Source organism: Podarcis raffonei, chromosome 9, assembly GCF_027172205.1.
Source record: "Podarcis raffonei isolate rPodRaf1 chromosome 9, rPodRaf1.pri, whole genome shotgun sequence".
Classification (NCBI taxonomy): domain Eukaryota; kingdom Metazoa; phylum Chordata; class Lepidosauria; order Squamata; family Lacertidae; genus Podarcis; species Podarcis raffonei.
In genome coordinates this window covers 44082432-44102390 of record NC_070610.1, presented here as the reverse complement: position 1 = coordinate 44102390, position 19959 = coordinate 44082432, and the positions used below count along the sequence as shown (strand labels likewise).

Genomic DNA, 19959 nt, shown 5'->3' with positions numbered 1-19959 from the left:
TCTATGGTGAGCGGCGCCAGCTCCTCCTTTTAGGGTGGCGGCCATTTTGGCCGGGTGGCAGCCGGAGCACGTTGTCTCCGAGCCCAGCTGCGAGCCCCGGAGGGGGCCCTTCGCAGCTTCCCCGTTTCCCTCCGTCCCGGACTGGAGGCCTCCCCTTCTCCCCCCCCCCTTCGCTTCTTGGTAAGTAAAAGCTGCCGGAGGGCGATAACTTGGCAGCCACCCGCTCCTCCTCTGGGCAGGTGGGGCCGCTGGAGCGGCTGGAGATAAGGCTGGCTGGGCCGCGCGGGTTCCCGACCGGCTTCGGCTGTGTGAGGAACACGCGGGGCCCCGCCGGCCCTTCCAGCTGCCGAGTAGGCAGGGCAGCCTCCAGCCTCTTGGGGTTCCTGCCTTCCCCTTTAATTCTTCCCCATCTCCACGGGTTGTCCAACCCCTTGGTTCTCCCCGACCCTCCATAATGATTTCGGATCTTTTCTTTCCACGTAGAGGCCTTTGTTTGGGGGCTGGGGGACTTCCACACTTTGGAAAGGGAAAATGGTTTTTTTGGGGGGGGCGGGTTGGCTCCAGCTAAACAGACCCTCCTGGTGAGAAAGGTTGAAACAGTGGTCGACTGTCAAAAGGTGTTAAAATTACTCTTTTTTTCCTCTTGCATGAGCCGCTCAGGTAAGCTTGTCATAAGTCAAGACCTATCTCTCTCCCCCCCCCCCCCCGTATTGTTGGCTGTATCCTCCATCTCCTGTTAAATTCAGTGTCGGTGGCCCTCCATACATTACGTATAAATAAGGAGAGAGGGAGAGTTCCAGTCCCTTGGTTTTTAATCATCTGAGATGTAAGGCCACTTCTGTGCCGTGCATTTAAAGCACTGCTGTGGCATTTTAGCAGCCATGGCTTCCCATAAAGAGTCTTGGGAGCTGTAGTTTTTTTCAGGGTGTGGAGAGTCCTTAGAAGACCCCATATTCCCCTGACAGAGTTCCTAGGAAAGAGGAGTCACTTGTTAAACCACTCTGGAAAATGTAGCTCTATGAGGGAAGAGGCATTTTGTAACAATTCTCAGTATCCATAGCAAACTATGGTTCCCATGATTATTTAAGGGAAGCCATGACTGCTGAAGTTTTATAGTACTTTAAATGTATGATGCAGCAGTAGTATTGACATGAGTAGACTAGTGTCTCTTTTTAACAAAATTAGTTGAGATGGATAAATTGGTCTTCTACTGGTAAATTTGACATGTTGGAGTTTTGCTGCTGTCTAAAGTTGCTAGAAGGCTATTTATTACATAGAATCATAGAATTGTAGGGTTGGAAGGTACCGTAAAAATGTGCACTTTCTTTATCCGCCCTGCATTAAGTAATGGCTTAGTTAAGGATGGTCCCTCTATAGCAGTTGTGTCCAAACTTTTTTCAAAGAGGGCCAGATTTGATGAAGTGAAGGGCCTTGAGGGCCGACCAAAGTTGTTGATGTTTTTTTAGGATTTAATTTTGAATTTGTTGAGGTTTTTTTTTTAGGATTTTACCCCAGGAAATAAACTGCCACAGGGGCTGGATTAAACTGACCAGTGGACCAGACATGCTTGCTCTGTGGTTTTCCATGGTAGATTTTAGGATGATTAGTTGAACTCTGTGTACATATAGGGATGTAGGAGTTGCCTTTTTAAAGTTAAAATAGGTGTGTTCGTCTGTTGGAGCCAAAGCTAGAGAGATAAGGTACCTTAAAGGTTAACCATTTTTATTGCTAACAGCTGCTTAAAAATATTCTCACTCATAACTTTATTCAACCACATCAGGCAGTTCTGAAGGACCTAGAAGTCAGAACGCATTGAGAATTATAACATTTCTTATGATAACAATTATGGGAAAGTGGTCTCCTACAAAAAATGCTGTGCAGAAATAGAAATCCCAACTGAGGTACGAAAACAGGATCTCTGCACTGGGGAGAACTTGGCTTATAGCTGGAGCTTTGCTTCCTTTTCCTGTGTCAGCAGTTCTCTTTGCCAGAAAGACCAGCTTCTTAAATAGCTTATTATTACTGCTATATCAAAGCTCTCACAGCATATTTCACTCTCTCACTGCATATGCTAGTCACTTCTTTCTTTCCTGGCCTTCATGAGGAAAAACCGATATCTTTAAATGAAAAGAGGGGGTGAACTCTAGGAGATTACAGAGGCAGAAAGTGGCCTTTCTTTGCATTCCTACAGGGTGGAGCTTTTTGGTCTAACTACTGGCCAAGTATAACATCAAGTAGAATATCAGCAAACATGACCCCTGTTCAGAATTAACATAATTTGATGCCTGCAGCTGGGGGCTCCTGAGGGGTGCGGGCCCCAGTGAAGTCTCCGGCGCCAGATTCCTCTCCCAGGTGCCACTCGTGACTGCCGCCTACCCTCCTGGCAGCTGCTCACCTTGGCCTGGCCCGGGTGCTCCACCTGAGGGCCTGGGCAGCCACGATGTGAGCAGGCAGAGGTGGCCCCATGGGTAGCCCCCAGAAAACTCAAGAGCATGGTGCGGGAAAGTGAGACCTTCCCACGGATACACCGAACTGTATTACAACTCTCGGACAATTCCTAATTATCTATCAATGGCAAGGATTGGTCTGGCACCAGTTTTGGGCTACTTGATTGTTAAAGAAAATTTCAGTATTCCGTTGGGTGTATTTACTCTGGCTGGAATAACAGATTTGTTGGACGGCTTTATTGCACAAAATTGGGCCAACCAAAAATCTGCTTTAGGAAGTGCTCTGGACCCTCTGGCTAATAAAGTTGTCATCAGCGTCCTGTTCATCAGCCTGACTTGTGCAAATCTTATTCCAGTTCCTCTTACATCTTTGATCATTTTAAAGGACATTGCATTAATTGCTGCTGGTTTTTATATGCAATACAGAACTGTTCCTCCACTAAGAACACTTAGATGCTTTAATCCATGTTATGCCACGGCTCAGTTAAAGCCAACATTTATCAGCAAGACGAACACAGTAGTACAGGTCACCTTAATGGCAGCTTCTTTAGCAGCTCCTGTTTTCAATTATGTGGACAGTATCTTCAGACCTTATGGTGCATCATAGCTTTCACAGTGACAGCATCTGCTTACAGTTACTAACTGGCCGAAAAACAGTTTAGGTGCTAAACAGCAACTGAAGGATCTCAAGAGTGAGTTGCTGACTTCCTATTTTGTTTGTGTTGGGATGGCATTGCCTGCATAATATTTGGACTATGGATAAAGAACACTTCTTTTGATAGCTTTGTCTCAGTGGAAACCATGTCTTCACATTGAAGCTAATCAGAAGTTAAAGTGAAGATTTGATCATGTAAATATGCTCAATTTTCAATGCACTTTTTCAATTTGTTGCAAATAAAATATGTTTTACCTTAAAGCAATTAAAAAAAAAAGAATTACAGTAACATAATTGAAGTAATAGTGTTTTTCTGCCACACTGAGGCATTTGCTGTGTAGGTAGAAGGTTGGGTTGTCTGTTTTAAAGGCAAGTCTATTATATATGTAATATGATGAGGATGGCCAACTTTGTTTTTACGGTGACCATTCTGTTTTCCAGTTTGTGATCCAAGGTATTCTGCTGTGCAAACAGCTTTATTATAGAGCCTACCTAGCAATAAGAATTTTCCAGTAATAGAGAACATGCACTGGGGTGTAGCATTCTGTACAAAGAACACTTTAATGTATTTACATTAAGGATGTGAGAGAAGGAGATAGAAAAGATAGAATATCTTTGTTTATCTGAAAACATTTATCTGAAAGTTTAGGCAGACCCCTATAACTCCTTATTCCTCTCTGGCTCAGAAGTGTGCTCTTCAGTGGTATTTCTTATTTTTTCATGAAATAGTCATTGTCCCATTGGGGTTCTATTCCTTAATTTCCTTTCTCTCTGTCTTTCTAATCTTACATCCTATTTCATTGTTGTATTACTTAGCCATGTGTTATATTCATGGTCTGTCCTATTGTCATGTCTGGTCTGTTATGTTTTTGATTATGTAACTACTTCTGTAAAGCGCTTACTCAAAAAGATCTTTATAAGTATTCATATTGTATTGTTATGTTGAACATACTTAAAGACGTGTCCCCTTATCTTGACAGTTACTGTTCTGCAGAGTGTACTTTCATGGTATTACCATTTCAATCTCTGGTTGGGCCCAATTTCTAAAGCATTTTTTAAATAAAAGATTTCCCTAGAAAATATTCCATTCTGCTCACCTAGTTATTGTAATACCTGATTTTCAGGACAGTACACTTGCAGCTAAAGATCATGGCACTAGAAGCATGCTAGTATTTGATTTACCTTATAATTTTGTAGCGTCCAACTCAGAGGTAGGAAGCATAGTTGTCAGAGATAATGAGGCAGTTTTGCAGGAGGCAAAAGCATAATGCAGCATATTCCCAGTCATCTTGCTGTTAAGTCCTTACCAGTTCAAGCCTTAACGTAAATTTGGTTATACATGAAACTGAATTTATCAATCCATGTTAGTAAAGAAGCTTGTAATATTGATGGGTGGAGTTGAGCCAGAGACTTGTTTCCATTGCTAGGAGATAATGCCTTTATCATTCAGTATGTGCCACTAGTCTTTCACAGCATCAAAATGACCCACCAATTACCACAATGAATTTTTAAAGTGGAGAATAAAATTACTGTGATGTATATAAGCATGCATGAATAAAAAAACGTAAGAGACCTCTTTATGATTCCTTGGATAAAAATACTTTCCAGAAATAATTTGTCACTTTGCAAGAAGAAGTAATTAGAAGTATGCGTATATATCTATATTTCAATTGCTTTCAGGGTTTTTTACAGTCCAGCGGTATGAACATTTTATCGTGTGTATGTATATACACATTTCATCAGCTCTGCGGGTTGGTTTTGATATATTTTCTTGACACTTTGTTGAATATAAGTTGAAGTATTAAAATATGGCAGGATAGGTCCTATCTTTGAAATATGCATAAGGAAGGTAACCAGATTTTTCTTTTTCATTGCATTTCTCAGTCTCTGTAGTTTTCCATATAAAAACTGGTATTTCTTCCTTGTCTGTCACAACCAGCTGAATAAATATTGGGAACCTGAGCAGGTTGGGAATCCGTGACCCTCCAAATGCTGTTGGAAGTCCTAACTCTCATTATCGCTGACTATTGCTCATGCTGGCTGGGGCAGGTGTGAGTTGGAGGGCAACACATTCCTAGTTTCTAGACTTTGCCCACAATGATTACTTGTCAAAGTGAGAACCCATTCCTGAGTTTAATGAACATGCTTGATCTTGGACTGCACTTCTTATATCCTGTGCTTTCTCACTGTTTATTAATCATTCTGTTTGTTTCCACCTAGAACTTGAATTATCCAATTCCATTGTTTTGGAATCTCAAGTCTGTGTTATCTACGTAATTCTAAGTTCATCACAATGGCTGATAAGCTAACAAGAATTGCTATTGTGAGCCATGACAAGTGTAAGCCAAAGAAATGCCGCCAAGAGTGCAAAAAGAGCTGTCCTGTGGTTCGAATGGGTAAGGAACTCAAAACTCTTAATACAAAACTCTGTGTTAATATTAAAACAGGCTGAATGTTCCACTTACTGGTTTCTAGACTACAGAGTCAGATTTTTAAGTTTTTTTTATTTTTGAATGTGTATGAAAGTACAGTATCATAATAAGAATATGGAGAATTTGGGGCAATCAAAACCATGAAAACTGCATCATGTGGAATTCAAATTCAAGACTATTGGAGGTCTAAGTCACAAATTGATGCTACTGCCTGGTTTCTAGATCACATTCCATACTAATGCTTTCAATAAGACCTGCGTGTCTAATCTTTTTAATATTCCTTTTCACCAGGGAAGCTGTGCATAGAAGTGACATCACAGTGCAAAATAGCATGGATTTCTGAAACGTTGTGCATTGGTTGTGGTATTTGCATAAAGGTAAAGATTATGTCTAGTAATAATAATTGAAATTTGTTTAAAGCATATGTCACATTAGAGCTGTTTGGACATGGGTGATCTCATCTTCTCCCCATCCCACCTCCATGCATTGAGAATTTTGGGCTTGTGTGCTTCATCACCGCACGTCCCCTACCTCCCAGACACTCAAATAAACATGGCCAGTGACATGCTCATGGCCTACTTTGCATGTACTGTTTTAAACTCTGAAAATCCCACTGTGGCCTGGTTCACACAGTACATTAAACCATAGTTTAAAATAAACTGGTTTAATGAGAACAAGTGGTGTGCTGGTAAATGTTGCTGAGATAACATGCTTTGCTGCTCTCACCCACCGACTGCTGCTGGAAAATACGTTGTGGTCTCGCTTGTCTCCCCCCCCCCCTTTTTTTTTTTTTTTTGTCTCCTGACAAAGTTCAAGAAAGAGGGAAACCAAGGTTTGTTCTTGGTTTGTTTCTCATGATTTGCATGTAAGTCTAGGTTCAGATGGCAAATCAGACCATGGCTTGTTTCCTGACCGGGGCAACAAATACAAGTGAAAAACAGTCTTATTCCAATACTATACTTGGCTTCTGTTTTGTTTATTTGTTGTAATGTAAAGCTTATTTTATTTATGTTACAGAAATGTCCTTTTGGAGCCTTGTCCATTGTTAACTTGCCTAGCAACCTGGAGAAAGAAACAACACACAGATACTGTGCCAATGCCTTCAAACTTCACAGGTATCACTCTGCTACAATCCCTGAAAAGTTGTTAATATAAATTATTGTCATTATTTGTTAATCACCTTCCACTTTCCTTCAAGGCAATGTACAAAATAAAATAATAGCAGCTGTTAAAAAGTTAATGGGGGGGGGGACCAGGATTTGAATTTTAAACAATACAGAATGGACACCCATGGCAGAGATTTATTCATCCAGCTAGTAAAGCTTGTCACACACACACACACACAAAATGTATTCAGTTGTTTCCAGAAAGTGCAGGTAGTGGGTGCCTGTCATATTTTGACAGCTAACATGTTGTGACACACAGTTTGGAAAGCTCTGGTTTAGGAGAAAGAAGCCATTCCTTCCAAGATAGGTGTGTGTGTGTGTGTGTGTGTGTGTGTGTGTGTGAGAGAGAGAGAGAGAGAGAGAGAGAGAGAGAGACTGACTGACTTATGGTGAAAAGTATTTCCTTCTGAATTACTCTCTTTGGTAAATGTGTCTTGTTTGCCTTTGTAAAGTAATTAAAGGATAGTGTATATAATTTTAAATTTCAGAGCAAATAGAGATCACTTTAGATATCATTAATTATATTTCCTTATTTCTGATGAAAATGATGCACATAATGGGGTTGAGAGAGGAAAGCATATTGAATTAACACCTAAGTTCTGTCTTGCTTTAGATAAGGCTGTGTTGGTTTATTGTTGTGTAAAATGTTGGATTACTTTATGAAGGTTGCCTATTCCACGTCCAGGAGAGGTGCTGGGGTTGGTTGGAACCAATGGTATTGGAAAGTCAACTGCCTTGAAAATCTTAGCAGGAAAACAGAAGCCAAACCTTGGAAAATACGATGTATGTATTTTAAATAAATGTCCAATGTGATTTCCTAATATCCTTTGAAACTGCATTTTGCAGTTCTTGTGCAAATGAAAATGAGTAGTGCTTGCTAGACTGGCAGCATTACTTTGCCCCAATAAGTAAAATCTATATAGCCATTTAACCATTAGGAAGTTCACAAATATGTATGCTAAGAGATGTACAAACGTTTTTCACGTGAGGATGTTAACCATCATTTTCCTGTTGGACCAAGAAGTTAATGGGTGGGAAAAGGAGGCTGTTGAAAGGACGAGCATTGTAAAGCAGCAGTGATGACAGGTTTTGCTATAAGCATCTTTCCACTCTATTGCTATTGGTCTTTTTTATTTTATGCATTATTATGCCATTCTGTGTTACGAACACAGAAACATAGGGTGCTGCTTTATACCAAGTCAGACCGTCTAACTCAATATTGCTTACACTAACTGGCAACAGCAGTCAAGGGTTTCAGGCAGAAGTCTTTTCCCAGCCCTAGCTTAGCTGGAGGTGCAGGGGATTGAACTTTTGCATGCAGTGTACATGCTCTACTACCAAAATACAGTTCCTATTCCGTTCCCCCTTTCCAGCTGTGAATTCACTTGCATTCACATCCCACATAAACACTTCGTGGTTTTTGCCATGTGTAGTAGTATTTTGTGGAAACTTTAAACCCCAAAGCTTGAATTGATATACCACACTTTTTTGGGGGGGGGATCCTTGCATAATTAGGAATATCATTTTTATACCTCCATTAAAAGTTTAAAATCCTAGATTTCTGCGACAGAATGCATAAGTAAGCAGTAGGTTCAGACACCTCGGTTCTGCCTACTTGACCTGATTGATGTTAAAGTTAAGTTTTTGTACAAAGAATTGGTTGCCTACAAGTAGATGTCATGACTTGCTAACTGTATTCTATGCAAGTTGGATGGGTTAAATTTAGTCCTGCATGATTTGTTTCAAACTAGCTTCTCAAAAATACCACCTGACAATTTATCTGATGTAAAAAAGAACAGAGCTATAAGCTGCTGCTACTGCTTTATGAAACTCATGATAGACACATTTGTGAGTCACATTACACGATAGCTAATAGTTTAGCATGAATGTGAAGATTACACCTGCTTTTCTTCTCTCCTAGCATGAGTGGGAGTGAAAACCATAATCCCTAGCTTCCAGTTAAAACTGAATGGGAATTGTGATTTCTTTACTTCTAAACAACCCATGTTCAAGAATAAATCTTGGCATCGCATCATGGCTTGTTTGGAGTGCAATAAACCATGATCTCTGGTTCAGACCTAACACTTAGATCACATATTTTGCTTTATTCCTTACATTAGAGGAGTTGAAACAAAATTTAAAAATTCCTGTATCTAGAATTAGAGGAGTTGTGCTTTGTTCCTTATGCTAGGGGACTAGAAAACGGGAAGCCACTTGTACATTCAATGTACAGTGTCTACTACAGACAACTGGGGTGTGATCACAGCCAGTGTTGCTCTAGGAGGCCACTGCTCCCTCATGAGCACTTGAAACATTTTCTCAAAATGCCATTCAAAGTATTCTTGTCCTTAGACGTGTTTCCATACCTCTCAAGTGTTTATTTGAAATGCTTTTATATAGGATCCTCCTGATTGGCAAGAAATCCTGACTTACTTTCGAGGATCTGAGTTGCAGAACTATTTCACCAAGATCTTGGAAGATGACCTCAAGGCCATCATTAAGCCCCAGTATGTGGACCAGATCCCTAAAGCTGCTAAGGTGAGTAAGCTTGTTGGCTAAGGCTGCAGTCCTAAGTTCCCTTATCTTGGAGTAAACCTCATTGAATTCAGTAGGACTTAGTTCTGAGTAGACATGGTTAGGATTGTGCTGTAAGGTGGGATGAGGGGAAGAAACAGACTGGCTTTCTGTATGGGGTAAAGGTAAAGGACCCCTGGATGGTTAAAGTCCAGTCAAAGGCGACTATGGGGTGCGGTGCTCATCTTGCTTCAGACCGAGGGAGCCAGTGTTTGGCCACAGACAGCTTTCCAGATCATGTGGCCAGCATGACTAAATGCTTTTGGCACACAGAGGACCGTGATGAGTGCCAGAGCACACGGAAACGCCATTCACCTTCCTGCCATAGTGGTACCTATTTATCTACTTGCACTGGTGTGCTTTCAAACTGCTAGGTTGGCAGAAGCTGGGACAGAGCAATGGAAGCTAACCCTGTTCTGTATGAAAGATATAAGACAGAGTTTTAGTCAAGAGCAGATTACAATTTTAGTATAGTATCTCATATCGTGGCTTAAGTAAAGTCCTGATTGTCATCTTATTGTGACAGGGAACAGTGGGCACTATATTGGACAGGAAAGATGAAACTGGCACACAGACTATTGTATGTCAGCAGCTTGGTAAGTGATGTTTTTATACAAAGTTTTAAAATAACCTGTGTAATTACCATATTTTTCGCACCATAGGGCGCACTGGAGCATAGGGCGCACCCAGCTTTTAGGGGGGGAAATCAAGAAGAAAAATATTTTCCCCCCCCAGCCCCGAAGAGCAGCGTACAGGCTGCGCACAACCTCTCCCTGCCGGAGGGGTTGCGCGCGGCTATGGCACAAGCCAAGGCAGCGAGCAGGATGGATCCCGATAGCAGTTTTGGCTTCCCCTTTAGCCCTGTGCAGCCTCTCCTTGCCAGAGGGGTTGCGTGCAGCTATGGAGCAAGCCAAGGCAGGGGGCGGGATGGATCCCGCTCGCTGTTTTGGCTTCCCCTTTAGCCCCGTGCAGCCTCTCCCTCCCGGGAGAGGCTGCGTGGGGCTAAAGAATCCATAGCCCCGTGCAGCCTCTCCTTGCTGGGAGACGCTGCGCAGGGCTTTCCTGGCTTTTCTGGGAGGTGGGGGGATTCCCTCACCTTTCGCAAAACCGGCAGAAGCCGCGCACACTTTAAAAGGGCTGCACGGCTTCTTCTGGCTTTCCTGGGAGGTGGGAGAAGCAACTGATGCGGCCAGTCAGTCCCTTCTCCCTCCTGGGGAAAAGCCCGCAAGAGCGCACGGAGCTTGTGTGCGGCTCTTGGGGGCTTTTCCCGACTGCCTCCCCCCTGCATTCGCTCCATAGGACGCACACACATTTTCCCTTGCTTTTTAGGAGAGAAAAAGTGCGTCCTATGGTGCGAAAAATACTAGTCCTAAAAACTTTGTTTTGTTTTTAAAATTGAAACTACTTTCATAAACCTTAAACTTTTAAATTCACATTCAGCATTATATTTTTTTAATTTAAGAATGTTTATAGACTGCTTAGTGCAGAATGATGATTAATATTAGTTACTTATGAAATTTTAGGCTTTCTTTGTAAAAGTATAATCATGTGTCCCAGTAATACGACTTAAGCTAAAAATTGATTGGATCCAGACTAAGTTAGTCATGCTGTAGACCCATTGAAATCAGTTGGACTTAGTTGTGAACAACTTCACTTTTTCCACTGGTATTGATAGTCTGGATCCATCTCGATCACAATAAAACCAATTGATAATACAGTAACCATAAAATAAATGCCACAGAATTACCAAATGGAGGCCCAAATTACAAACACTAGAGGTCATTTAAAAAGGCACATTTTCACCTTTTTATGAACAATATGAAAATATGGGAATATGATCAAACCCTATGGGCTAAAGGGCACAGGGAAGAGCAGTAGTCCCTCACCACTGCCTTTCCAGAGCCTACTTTCTAGGAATGAAATTTTTTTTTATAAAATATTATGTCTCAAGGTTCATTCCCAAAAGGTCATCCAGAAGGGTGCTATAGCTGAAGCCATAGTTGCATCCGCCAACACTTAACTTCATTTGCGGAGGGCATCAGTTCGTTTTGGGACTTGTACATGTTGTGCAGTGGACACTGTTGGTGCAACCCGGGTTAATGTGTGGAGTTACTTATTGAGATGAATGGTGAAGTTCTTGTGTAGAAACTAATATATTTAATTGTAACCAGTTCACATGTTAGCATATTTTGTATGTACTTGGTTGTGAGAAAAATATATTTGCAGATTTGTCTCATCTGAGGGAAAGAAATGTTGAAGATCTATCTGGAGGAGAACTTCAGAGATTTGCCTGTGCTGTGGTTTGCATTCAAAAAGCTGACATGTATGTAGCAATTTGGCTTTTAATAGTGACTTCAGTAACTTTAGATAATTTTAGAATATTGTTTGTGACCTGAGTTGTATGCATAATTTTCACTCACTTTGTCATGCGGGCCAGGCATTTCGAAAGTTCAAAATTAGACCTTAATTTTTTCACTTACCTAATTAACTTCACGTCTTTTACTGACTAGGGTTTATAAACTGTGTGAAATCTAGTCTTGTGCAAGTGGAGCTGTCTTTCCTCCCTGCAGCCCATCACAACCACCAAACTTGCTCTGAAGAATCGCTTGACACGCCAGATCAGATCTTGAGGGTTTACAGGAGAGGAGAGAAGTCCTGTTGTATAACAATATAATCATCATCATCATTTATTCTTTATATGCCACCCATCTGGTTACCCCAGCCACACCCTGCAGCTTCCAACAAATGAAAACACAATGAGACATTGAATATTAAAAACTTCCCTAATACAGGGTTGCCTTCAGATATAGAAGTCTGTTCCCCTCACGTCCACGCCATTGGATACAACCTTGTGATATTAAGACTGAAGACTTTCTAAGTTGGCAAGAGACCATAATAGTCACATGACCATTTCTATTACAAATTGTTTTATGCAGCGTTTTGACAAGAGAGTATTCAAATTTTAGCATTCAGCATGCTTTAAACTTGTATTTATAACCAGGGATGCTGTTCATGGGGACCAATCTATTCTGCAGACAATATAGGGACTGAAATACTTGGTGTGACTTAGCACGAATATTCACTTTCTAGCAAGGAAGCTCACGTGGAGTTGTCCATGTGTAACATTGAAAAGACATTTTTCACAACTTACTGGAGGAATTATTTGAGTGAAACCAGACAGATAACTGGATCCTCTGTGCTCGTCCAGTGGGTTATCACTGCTTTGTGTGATACTGTGGCAGAAGAACAAGGCACCAAATGCCAGAGCATGGTTGAGGAGGAGGAGGTGGGGCTATTAAGCCTTTGAGAAACGAGATATGGCAACAGAATATTGTATCCTCACCCCTTAACAGGAGTACTAGTATTCAGGATTCCAGCCTGCCATACAGGCTATTGGAAGCTGTGTAAAGTGTTCAAATGGGCCAATTCATTCCTCTACATTACACACATTTTTATTTTTCTCTTTACTAACATGACATTTCATCCCTCAAGGCTCATTTCCCATTCGCTCGTTTTGAGCTTTTTGCTCCCTTGGGGTTTTTAAAAAGATTTTCCGTACTTCTGCATACCTTTAGGTGCACCTGATGGTGCTGGCATATCCCTCTTGTTTCTCCAACAATCCCTTTTTTTGGTTCCATTCTTATTGGTTCTCAGTTCATTATTAGTAGAGAGAAATGGAATTTAGGGAAGAATGGGTGGTCTGTTAAATTTGATGAATATAAAACCTGTCTCCCCCCCTTTTTTTTTCTTTTTCCATGGGATAGCTTCATGTTTGATGAGCCCTCCAGCTACCTGGATGTTAAGCAGCGTCTGAAGGCTGCCATTACTATTCGATCTCTAATAAATCCTGACCGGTAAGTAATGTAATTATAAATGGAGGTACTATTACTCAAGCCTCATAATGCTGATTACATGTGATAATTTTCTTATGAGAGATATGTACTTGGAGGCGGGATGTTTAGTATCCTTACTTATAGTTCTTATTGCATGTGTTTAATATTGGTTTACTATGTAAGTTTCCTTCAGATCTGCAGTTAGAAGGTGATGCATAATTAAATTAGTAAAAATACTAATTGTTCATAGTATCATCCTGCCCACTAGTGCCTGAATTCATTTCAGGTTTTGTGATTTCAACCAAAACCGATGCCAGTATGCCTTATCTTAAGCACTTACTTAGAGATGCAGAGCCTCAGAATGCTACTGTTTGTTTCTAGTTTTAATGTAGAAATAATAGGGGTGGACATTGCTTGCTCCTGGAGAATATCCCATTTACATCTATTATTTTCTGATTTAAATGTCTCTTTCTGTATCTACTTTTGTAATTTATTGGATAAAGTGGAGAATAAACTGAAACTGACATTCTTTGACTTTCATATCTTAGTAAAATAACGGCAACCAGATTTTCAATATTTACAATTTACAATTTTGCTTAAAATGCACTATGAAATGGTACCATGTATGTATGATACCATATACTAGCAGAAAAAATTCATGCTGTCTTATTTTTGCTTGAATCTAAAAATATAAGAAAACTTAATTCACCTATCTTTTTGTTTTTGTTTTTTCAGGTATATTATTGTTGTGGAACATGACCTGAGTGTGCTGGATTATTTGTCTGACTTCATCTGCTGCTTATATGGTGTGCCAAGTGCTTATGGTGTTGTCACTATGCCTTTTAGTGTAAGAGAAGGTAACTATATTTTAAATCAACTTTCTCTTCTCCCTCAATTATCTGTGTTCTTCCTGCAAAATAGTTATGTGTGATTTAAACAATTTGACATCTTTAGTGTGTGTGGGTTTTTTTACAAATACTTCCTAAATGCTCTCAGGCTTCTCATACTTAAAAAGTAGGTCACATTAGACAAATAACTGAGCTGGGTTAGCTCTTGCCCTTACCAATATATAGTTATTTCCATCTATATAGTTCTATTCACTTCATTCCTCGTCTGTTTCATCTCAATACCATGAAAGTAATATGACATGTATTTCGAGGAGAAGAGCAGACCCTGAGTACCCCTAAATAGAGCTGAGTCCTATTTTTGGGTTGTCTGTGTCAGGAGCTCGTCCTACACTCAAGTAGGACCCTGTCAGAGAAACATGCCCAGCTGGCATGTTCTCTCCCTCCTGGTCGATCGTTCGGGAGCTGCATTAGCTTTCTTCAGCCCAAACATCACAGCGACTGATGCCAACAGACATCGGCACGCTTAGGGATCCGCAGAGTTTGCACAGTTGCGTGACAGACCTCAGCAACTCAGCATTTTAGCTAATCTACTTTATTTACATATAAACACACACGGAGCACTGTAACATGGCTCCCTCTCTCTCTAGCATCAGATAGCAAAGAGAAAAATAACAAAGGACAATAGTCCCACTTCACGGAACACAGTAACACAAACATCCTGTCTCTGTCACTTCCCACTCTGTGGAGTAAAAACATATACCGTCATGTGATAGACAACAATCCCATGACTGCAGTCATAGAGCAGGAATTCTAACAGTGTTGTTCTGTCATGTTGGTGATTTATCTTTTGATAATTCTATGCCTGGTTTAGGTGCTCTTTCCTAATGATGATTTATCTTCTTACAGGGATAAACATTTTCTTGGATGGCTATGTTCCAACAGAAAACCTAAGGTTCCGAGATGCGTCTCTTGTTTTTAAGGTGGCAGAGACAGCTAACGAAGAAGAGGTCAAGAAGATGTGTATGTATAAATATCCCGGAATGAGAAAAAAGATGGGGGAATTTGAGCTGTCAATCGTTGCTGGAGAATTCACTGACTCTGAAATAATGGTGATGCTGGGAGAAAATGGTGAGTGTATTTCAACTGGAGAATTCATTGTGATCTGTTTTTCAGGGGTTAGGTCCAAAGGCTGTGTCAGAGTGAAAGGATATAACTTGCTTATCCCAGTTGGTAAGGTTGGGGCACATCCAATGTCATTTCGTATTTACCCTTCTGAATCCAAATTGATGCAAATAGAGGGCATAGCAAAACTCTCCAGGAACAGTGTTTGGTTGTTTCCTGGCCTCATCCAAATTAATTGCAATATTTTAAAACCGTTTTTAAAAAGTTTCAAATGTCTCAATGGATGCCAGCAAAAGAAATGAATAGACTGAAAACCATTATTTAAAAATGAATGGCAAGTGTCTAGTGTCCCCCACACCCCACCCCAACTTGGATCAAGATGTAAGCAGCTTCTCTTATTTTCTGCTAGTTTCACAACTTTGTGAACTTTGATACTTAGCTGCAGGAAGATAGTCGCACTATACATGTATGAATACCTTTATTCAACCAAGCATGGACTCAGTTCTCTAAAGTTTTGATTGAACACAAGGGAGCAGGTGGTCTCTATAAGTCTTGCATGGGCCCAGAAACCGATTTATGACTTTTAAAGTAAAAAATCCATTGCATTAGAACTGGGCCTGGAAGAGAACTGAGAGCTTGTGCACCTTGTGACCAGCTGCTGTTAAATGACAGTCAAATCAACTGCATTCCACACCAACTGAGCCTTCTTACCGTCCTGCATATTAGCCCCGTGTGGAACACATAACAGTAGATTAGGAATGCTACATCAGTTCATAATAAACATGCAAGTAAAAACAACACTGAACCCAGGGTTTTTTTTAAAGGGATTTATTAGCATTCTGCTCTTAGTAAAAAAATTTAGTGCAGCAGTGTTGGAAGCATTTGTACATCATGGTGCACTATAGTTAATATTTTACCCCAATTGCATCCATTTGTGCCAGAGGTGGGGTACAAACCATCATCTCCAGCTTAGTGATACACCCAGACCTGGAGATCATGGTTTGTTTTGTTCCAGACAAACCTTAGCATAGATTCTGGTTTATGGAATAAGAACCATAAACTCCAGTTTGGATGTAACATTTCGCTACAGATTGTGGTTTTCTCCCCTGCACTTGTGGAGATGAGGGAACTGGTTACAGTTGGTATGTTCATGATAAAACATGAACTACAGTTTACTGAAACAAGCAAACTGGACCTATATGGCGCCTTTAGATCTCTATAAACAGTACTGTTCCCCAAAGCTTTGCCAATTTTATTATATTCAGATTTATGTTTTAAAGACTAGCCATAAACTATGCTTTGCTAATTTTGATTATATATTTTTTAATCTTACAGGAACTGGAAAAACGACATTCATTCGCATGCTTGCTGGGAGACTGACACCTGATGATAAAAGTAATGTTTTGTGTATTTATTTAACATATCATTTAAAACTTTAATTTTGTTTTTAATTACTGTGACTACATATGATGTCTCTCTTACAGGTGAAGTACCAGTTTTAAATGTTAGTTATAAGCCACAGAAGATTAGTCCTAAATCTACTGTAAGTGTTTGTTTCACATTTTTACTTTCTAAGCAATAGTAATGGGAATGGCAAGAGTAAGAATGAGGGGAACTGGACTAAGCAAAGTGTGAACTTATTTTGATAGGGAAGTGTACGTCAGCTACTTCATGAAAAGATTCGAGATGCCTATACACACCCCCAGTTTGTGACTGATGTAATGAAACCTCTACAGATTGAAAATATCATTGATCAAGAGGTATTTATCACCCATGTGATGCCACGTTTTGTAGTTAATGGGTCCCTTCCCTCTTACACCAAGTGAATTTTTTAATATTGCTTCAACCAGGTGCAAACATTGTCTGGTGGTGAGTTGCAGCGGGTTGCTCTTGCCCTCTGTCTTGGCAAGCCAGCTGATGTCTACTTGATTGATGAACCTTCGGCATACCTAGACTCAGAACAACGTCTGATGGCGGCCAGAGTTGTCAAACGGTAAGCTGCTTAGTGGATAGGGAAAGAGGGGTGCATGTCTGCTAAGGTTTCATTTGATATTTGAAGGTAGTTTAACTTTTTTAAAAAAAAAAATGCAAAAGCCTCATTGATTTTCCCTTCCATTTCAGTTTCATTCTCCATGCTAAAAAAACTGCCTTTGTGGTAGAGCACGACTTCATCATGGCTACCTACCTTGCAGATCGTGTCATTGTCTTTGATGGCATTCCATCCAGGTGCACAGTGGCAAACAGGTAATGCACAGCGCCGGGGGGGGCGGAATATTGTAGTGCAATTTTGATGTTTATGTTCCTATGGTGACAGGATCCGCTTCTGCCTTTGGATTCTACAGTGGTACCTCGGGTTAAGAACTTAATTCGTTCCGGAGGTCTGTTCTTAACCTGAGACACCACTTTAGCTAATGGGGCCTCCCGCTGCTGCTGCACAATTTATGTTCTCATCCTGAAGCAAAGTTCTTAACTCAAGGTACTATTTCTGCGTTAGCAGAGTCTGTAACCTGAAGCGTCTGTAACCCAAGGTACCACTGTACTCTGGGAAGGAGCCATACTATTTGCTCAATCCCTGTGGTGTTCGTGTTGGCTTCATGTTGATGTGATATTATTGCATGGAATTGTTGTGAAGCAATCAGAGTAAGGGCAGTACTTCCTGGCACTGGAGTCTTGTAGGTTTTTTAAAAATTGGCAACTCCCAGCAGCAGGAAGCACAATCAACACCCATGGTAAGGTCTCCACATACTTCACCTCATTCGTGTCTCTCCCATCTTCACAACTTGTGAATAGTATAACAAAAGCGGTGGCATTTTAGCCTGATACTAGTGCAAATACAGAACTTAGATTAGAAATGTTGTGTTTGAACAAGCATATCAGTTTATGCCATTTATCCCAATTTATGTGGGAATGATAAAATTGTAGGGTTGGGACTTAGTCATCTGGTCCAGCCCCCTACAATTCAAGAATCTCAACACGTGGTCCCCCATCTAATTTGAAACTATAATGGACCCTTGTTAGCTTTGCAAATATACTAGCAGTTTTATTGCTGCACCACTAGGGAACCAATGTTGCATAGGTGGAAAGGGAGTAATGCTAATAAGGGATGTGATTTAAGAGGCCAAGATGATTTCGTAGTGCATTGTGTTCCTAGCAAAAGTAAATAAAAAGAGGACCCTTTAACGCAAGTCCAGGAAAAAGAGGTTGCCTCTCCAGACTATGCAGGTTTACAAGACCACTAAAAGCACCTTTGAGAAAGTAATATACACCTGCTTTCTTCACAGTCCTCAAACTCTTTTGGCTGGCATGAATAAGTTCTTGTCTCAGCTCGAGATTACTTTCAGAAGAGATCCAAACAATTACAGACCAAGAATAAACAAACTCAATTCAATCAAGGTAAGAATTCTAAGCTTTCTTCAAATCTGTCATACAATAAAAAAATGTATGCTGGATGACCAAGCAGGGGTAAGGTTTCTGATGGTGTTTTTTTTCTTCTAACAGGATGTGGAACAGAAGAAAAGTGGGAACTACTTTTTCTTGGATGATTAAATGAAAAGTTGATCATCAGTTTATAAAAACGAAAACTTTGTTATATGAAATGCAATCAGGTTTTAAAATATTTCTCATTCCAGAGGTTAAAATAGAATGTTACTGTCATGTAACATCTCCTGCCCAGTAGCAGAGTCAGAGCACCTCTTTTTGTGCCTGCCAAGGCCATCTTTTGATGTAATATTTCAAAGCAGAGACAGCTGAAGTGACCATACCAAGATACTATGTACTTTTTCCACAATGGGGATATTTTGGTTCAAACCTAACTTATTAATGTACCAAACGCTGACATGTTTCCAATTTTAAGTCTTTGAGCTGTTTTCTGTACAAGATGGTTTACAAAAAAGTCAAGATATAGAAATTGCTTATTTTAAAAGATTGACTCTCTGTAAATGAGGGTTTCATAAATAAATGTCATCTAAATCTACAATTGTTTGAATGTCAGTGATCAGATTGTAAACATGCATAGTCCTTGACAAGCAAGATCACTCATGAGTTGTTAGTCTAGTTTCTCCCTTGAGGTTCTGTGAGTAATGCATTAAACTAATTCCAGTATATAAAGTCATTGTAATGAGAAAACACCATCCTGAACATTAGTCTGCCTAGTCCCATTTGATCCCTCTACCTTTGGATTACGGAGCTGGTGCACATGTCCTTGCTTTCATGTTTAAAAGTTCTTTGCATTTTCTCCTTTTGTAGGGTCTATGTATTCAGTCTGGAAAAGTTCACAGCAGAGAGTCCTATAGGGTTCTGCAAGGCCCCTGTAATTGTGTCTTAACACATGTTGTATTGACACAGCTAGTGCACCAATAGGGGAGAAGTCAAACTATTGGAGTGTTACAGCACTTGCCGTGGCTGGAGACCAATGCAGGAGAGAAATGTTTTATTGAAGCTGGGGGCAGTTGAAGGCATCCGTTTCCGCTGTTGTGCACCATTATGTTTCTTCTCTCTGTGCTCCTCCCAGCAGTAATTTCTCCTCTGGTCTCCAAGCACTGAGGTTATCTGCAAGGGATTCCCACATAGCGGGGTTAATGTCGTCAGCCTTCATGTCACATTTGCAGGCTATAACACAGTTTGTCTGGCTACAGGCCTGCTGCCAGCTCCCCAAAAAGCACGTCCTTGGGAATCCTGCCATCTTCCATTCTGACCAAGCCAACGTAAACGTCACTGAGACAGAAGTGCAAACATGTTGGGAATATGGGCTTGGCAGAGTACATCTTTGTTTGGGGGGGGGAGAGAGAATATGCTCTGCCAAGTCCAACTATTCCTGGGTATTTTTTAAACTAGGTATTAAGCTTTAGTTGCAAAGTTGTTGCAAGCTAAACTTTACTCAGCT

The 19959-nt window shown here is 40.6% G+C and overlaps 2 protein-coding genes across 2 annotated transcripts; both read left to right on the top strand.

Annotated features, from left to right (window-relative positions):
* Nucleotides 1-2: 2 nt before the first annotated feature.
* ABCE1 (ATP binding cassette subfamily E member 1) lies at nt 3-19053 on the top strand. The gene is made up of 18 exons (XM_053403265.1): nt 3-180; nt 5323-5498; nt 5826-5911; nt 6552-6649; nt 7366-7483; nt 9101-9238; nt 9801-9870; nt 11501-11597; nt 13039-13128; nt 13843-13964; nt 14862-15083; nt 16413-16472; nt 16562-16620; nt 16727-16837; nt 16928-17070; nt 17199-17321; nt 18359-18470; nt 18576-19053. The coding sequence occupies exons 2-18, from the start codon at nt 5396-5398 to the stop codon at nt 18621-18623; spliced, it is 1800 nt and encodes a 599-aa protein (XP_053259240.1). The 5' UTR covers nt 3-180; nt 5323-5395; the 3' UTR covers nt 18624-19053.
* On the top strand, nt 2506-4366 carry LOC128421039 (cardiolipin synthase (CMP-forming)-like). Its single transcript, XM_053403268.1, has one exon. The coding sequence runs from the start codon at nt 2572-2574 to the stop codon at nt 3052-3054; it is 483 nt and encodes a 160-aa protein (XP_053259243.1). The 5' UTR covers nt 2506-2571; the 3' UTR covers nt 3055-4366.
* Nucleotides 19054-19959: the final 906 nt, after the last annotated feature.

What these genes read in the sequence shown, in the direction of transcription:
- LOC128421039 (XM_053403268.1), top strand. Translation starts at nt 2,572, where the DNA reads ATGGCAAGGATTGGTCTGGCACCAGTTTTGGGCTACTTGATTGTTAAA.
- ABCE1 (XM_053403265.1), top strand. Translation starts at nt 5,396, where the DNA reads ATGGCTGATAAGCTAACAAGAATTGCTATTGTGAGCCATGACAAGTGT. An exon ending in GTTGTGGTATTTGCATAAAG is followed by an intron (nt 5,912 to 6,551) that starts GTAAAGATTATG and finishes TTTATGTTACAG; the next exon opens with AAATGTCCTTTTGGAGCCTT. An exon ending in AGATCCCTAAAGCTGCTAAG is followed by an intron (nt 9,239 to 9,800) that starts GTGAGTAAGCTT and finishes TTATTGTGACAG; the next exon opens with GGAACAGTGGGCACTATATT.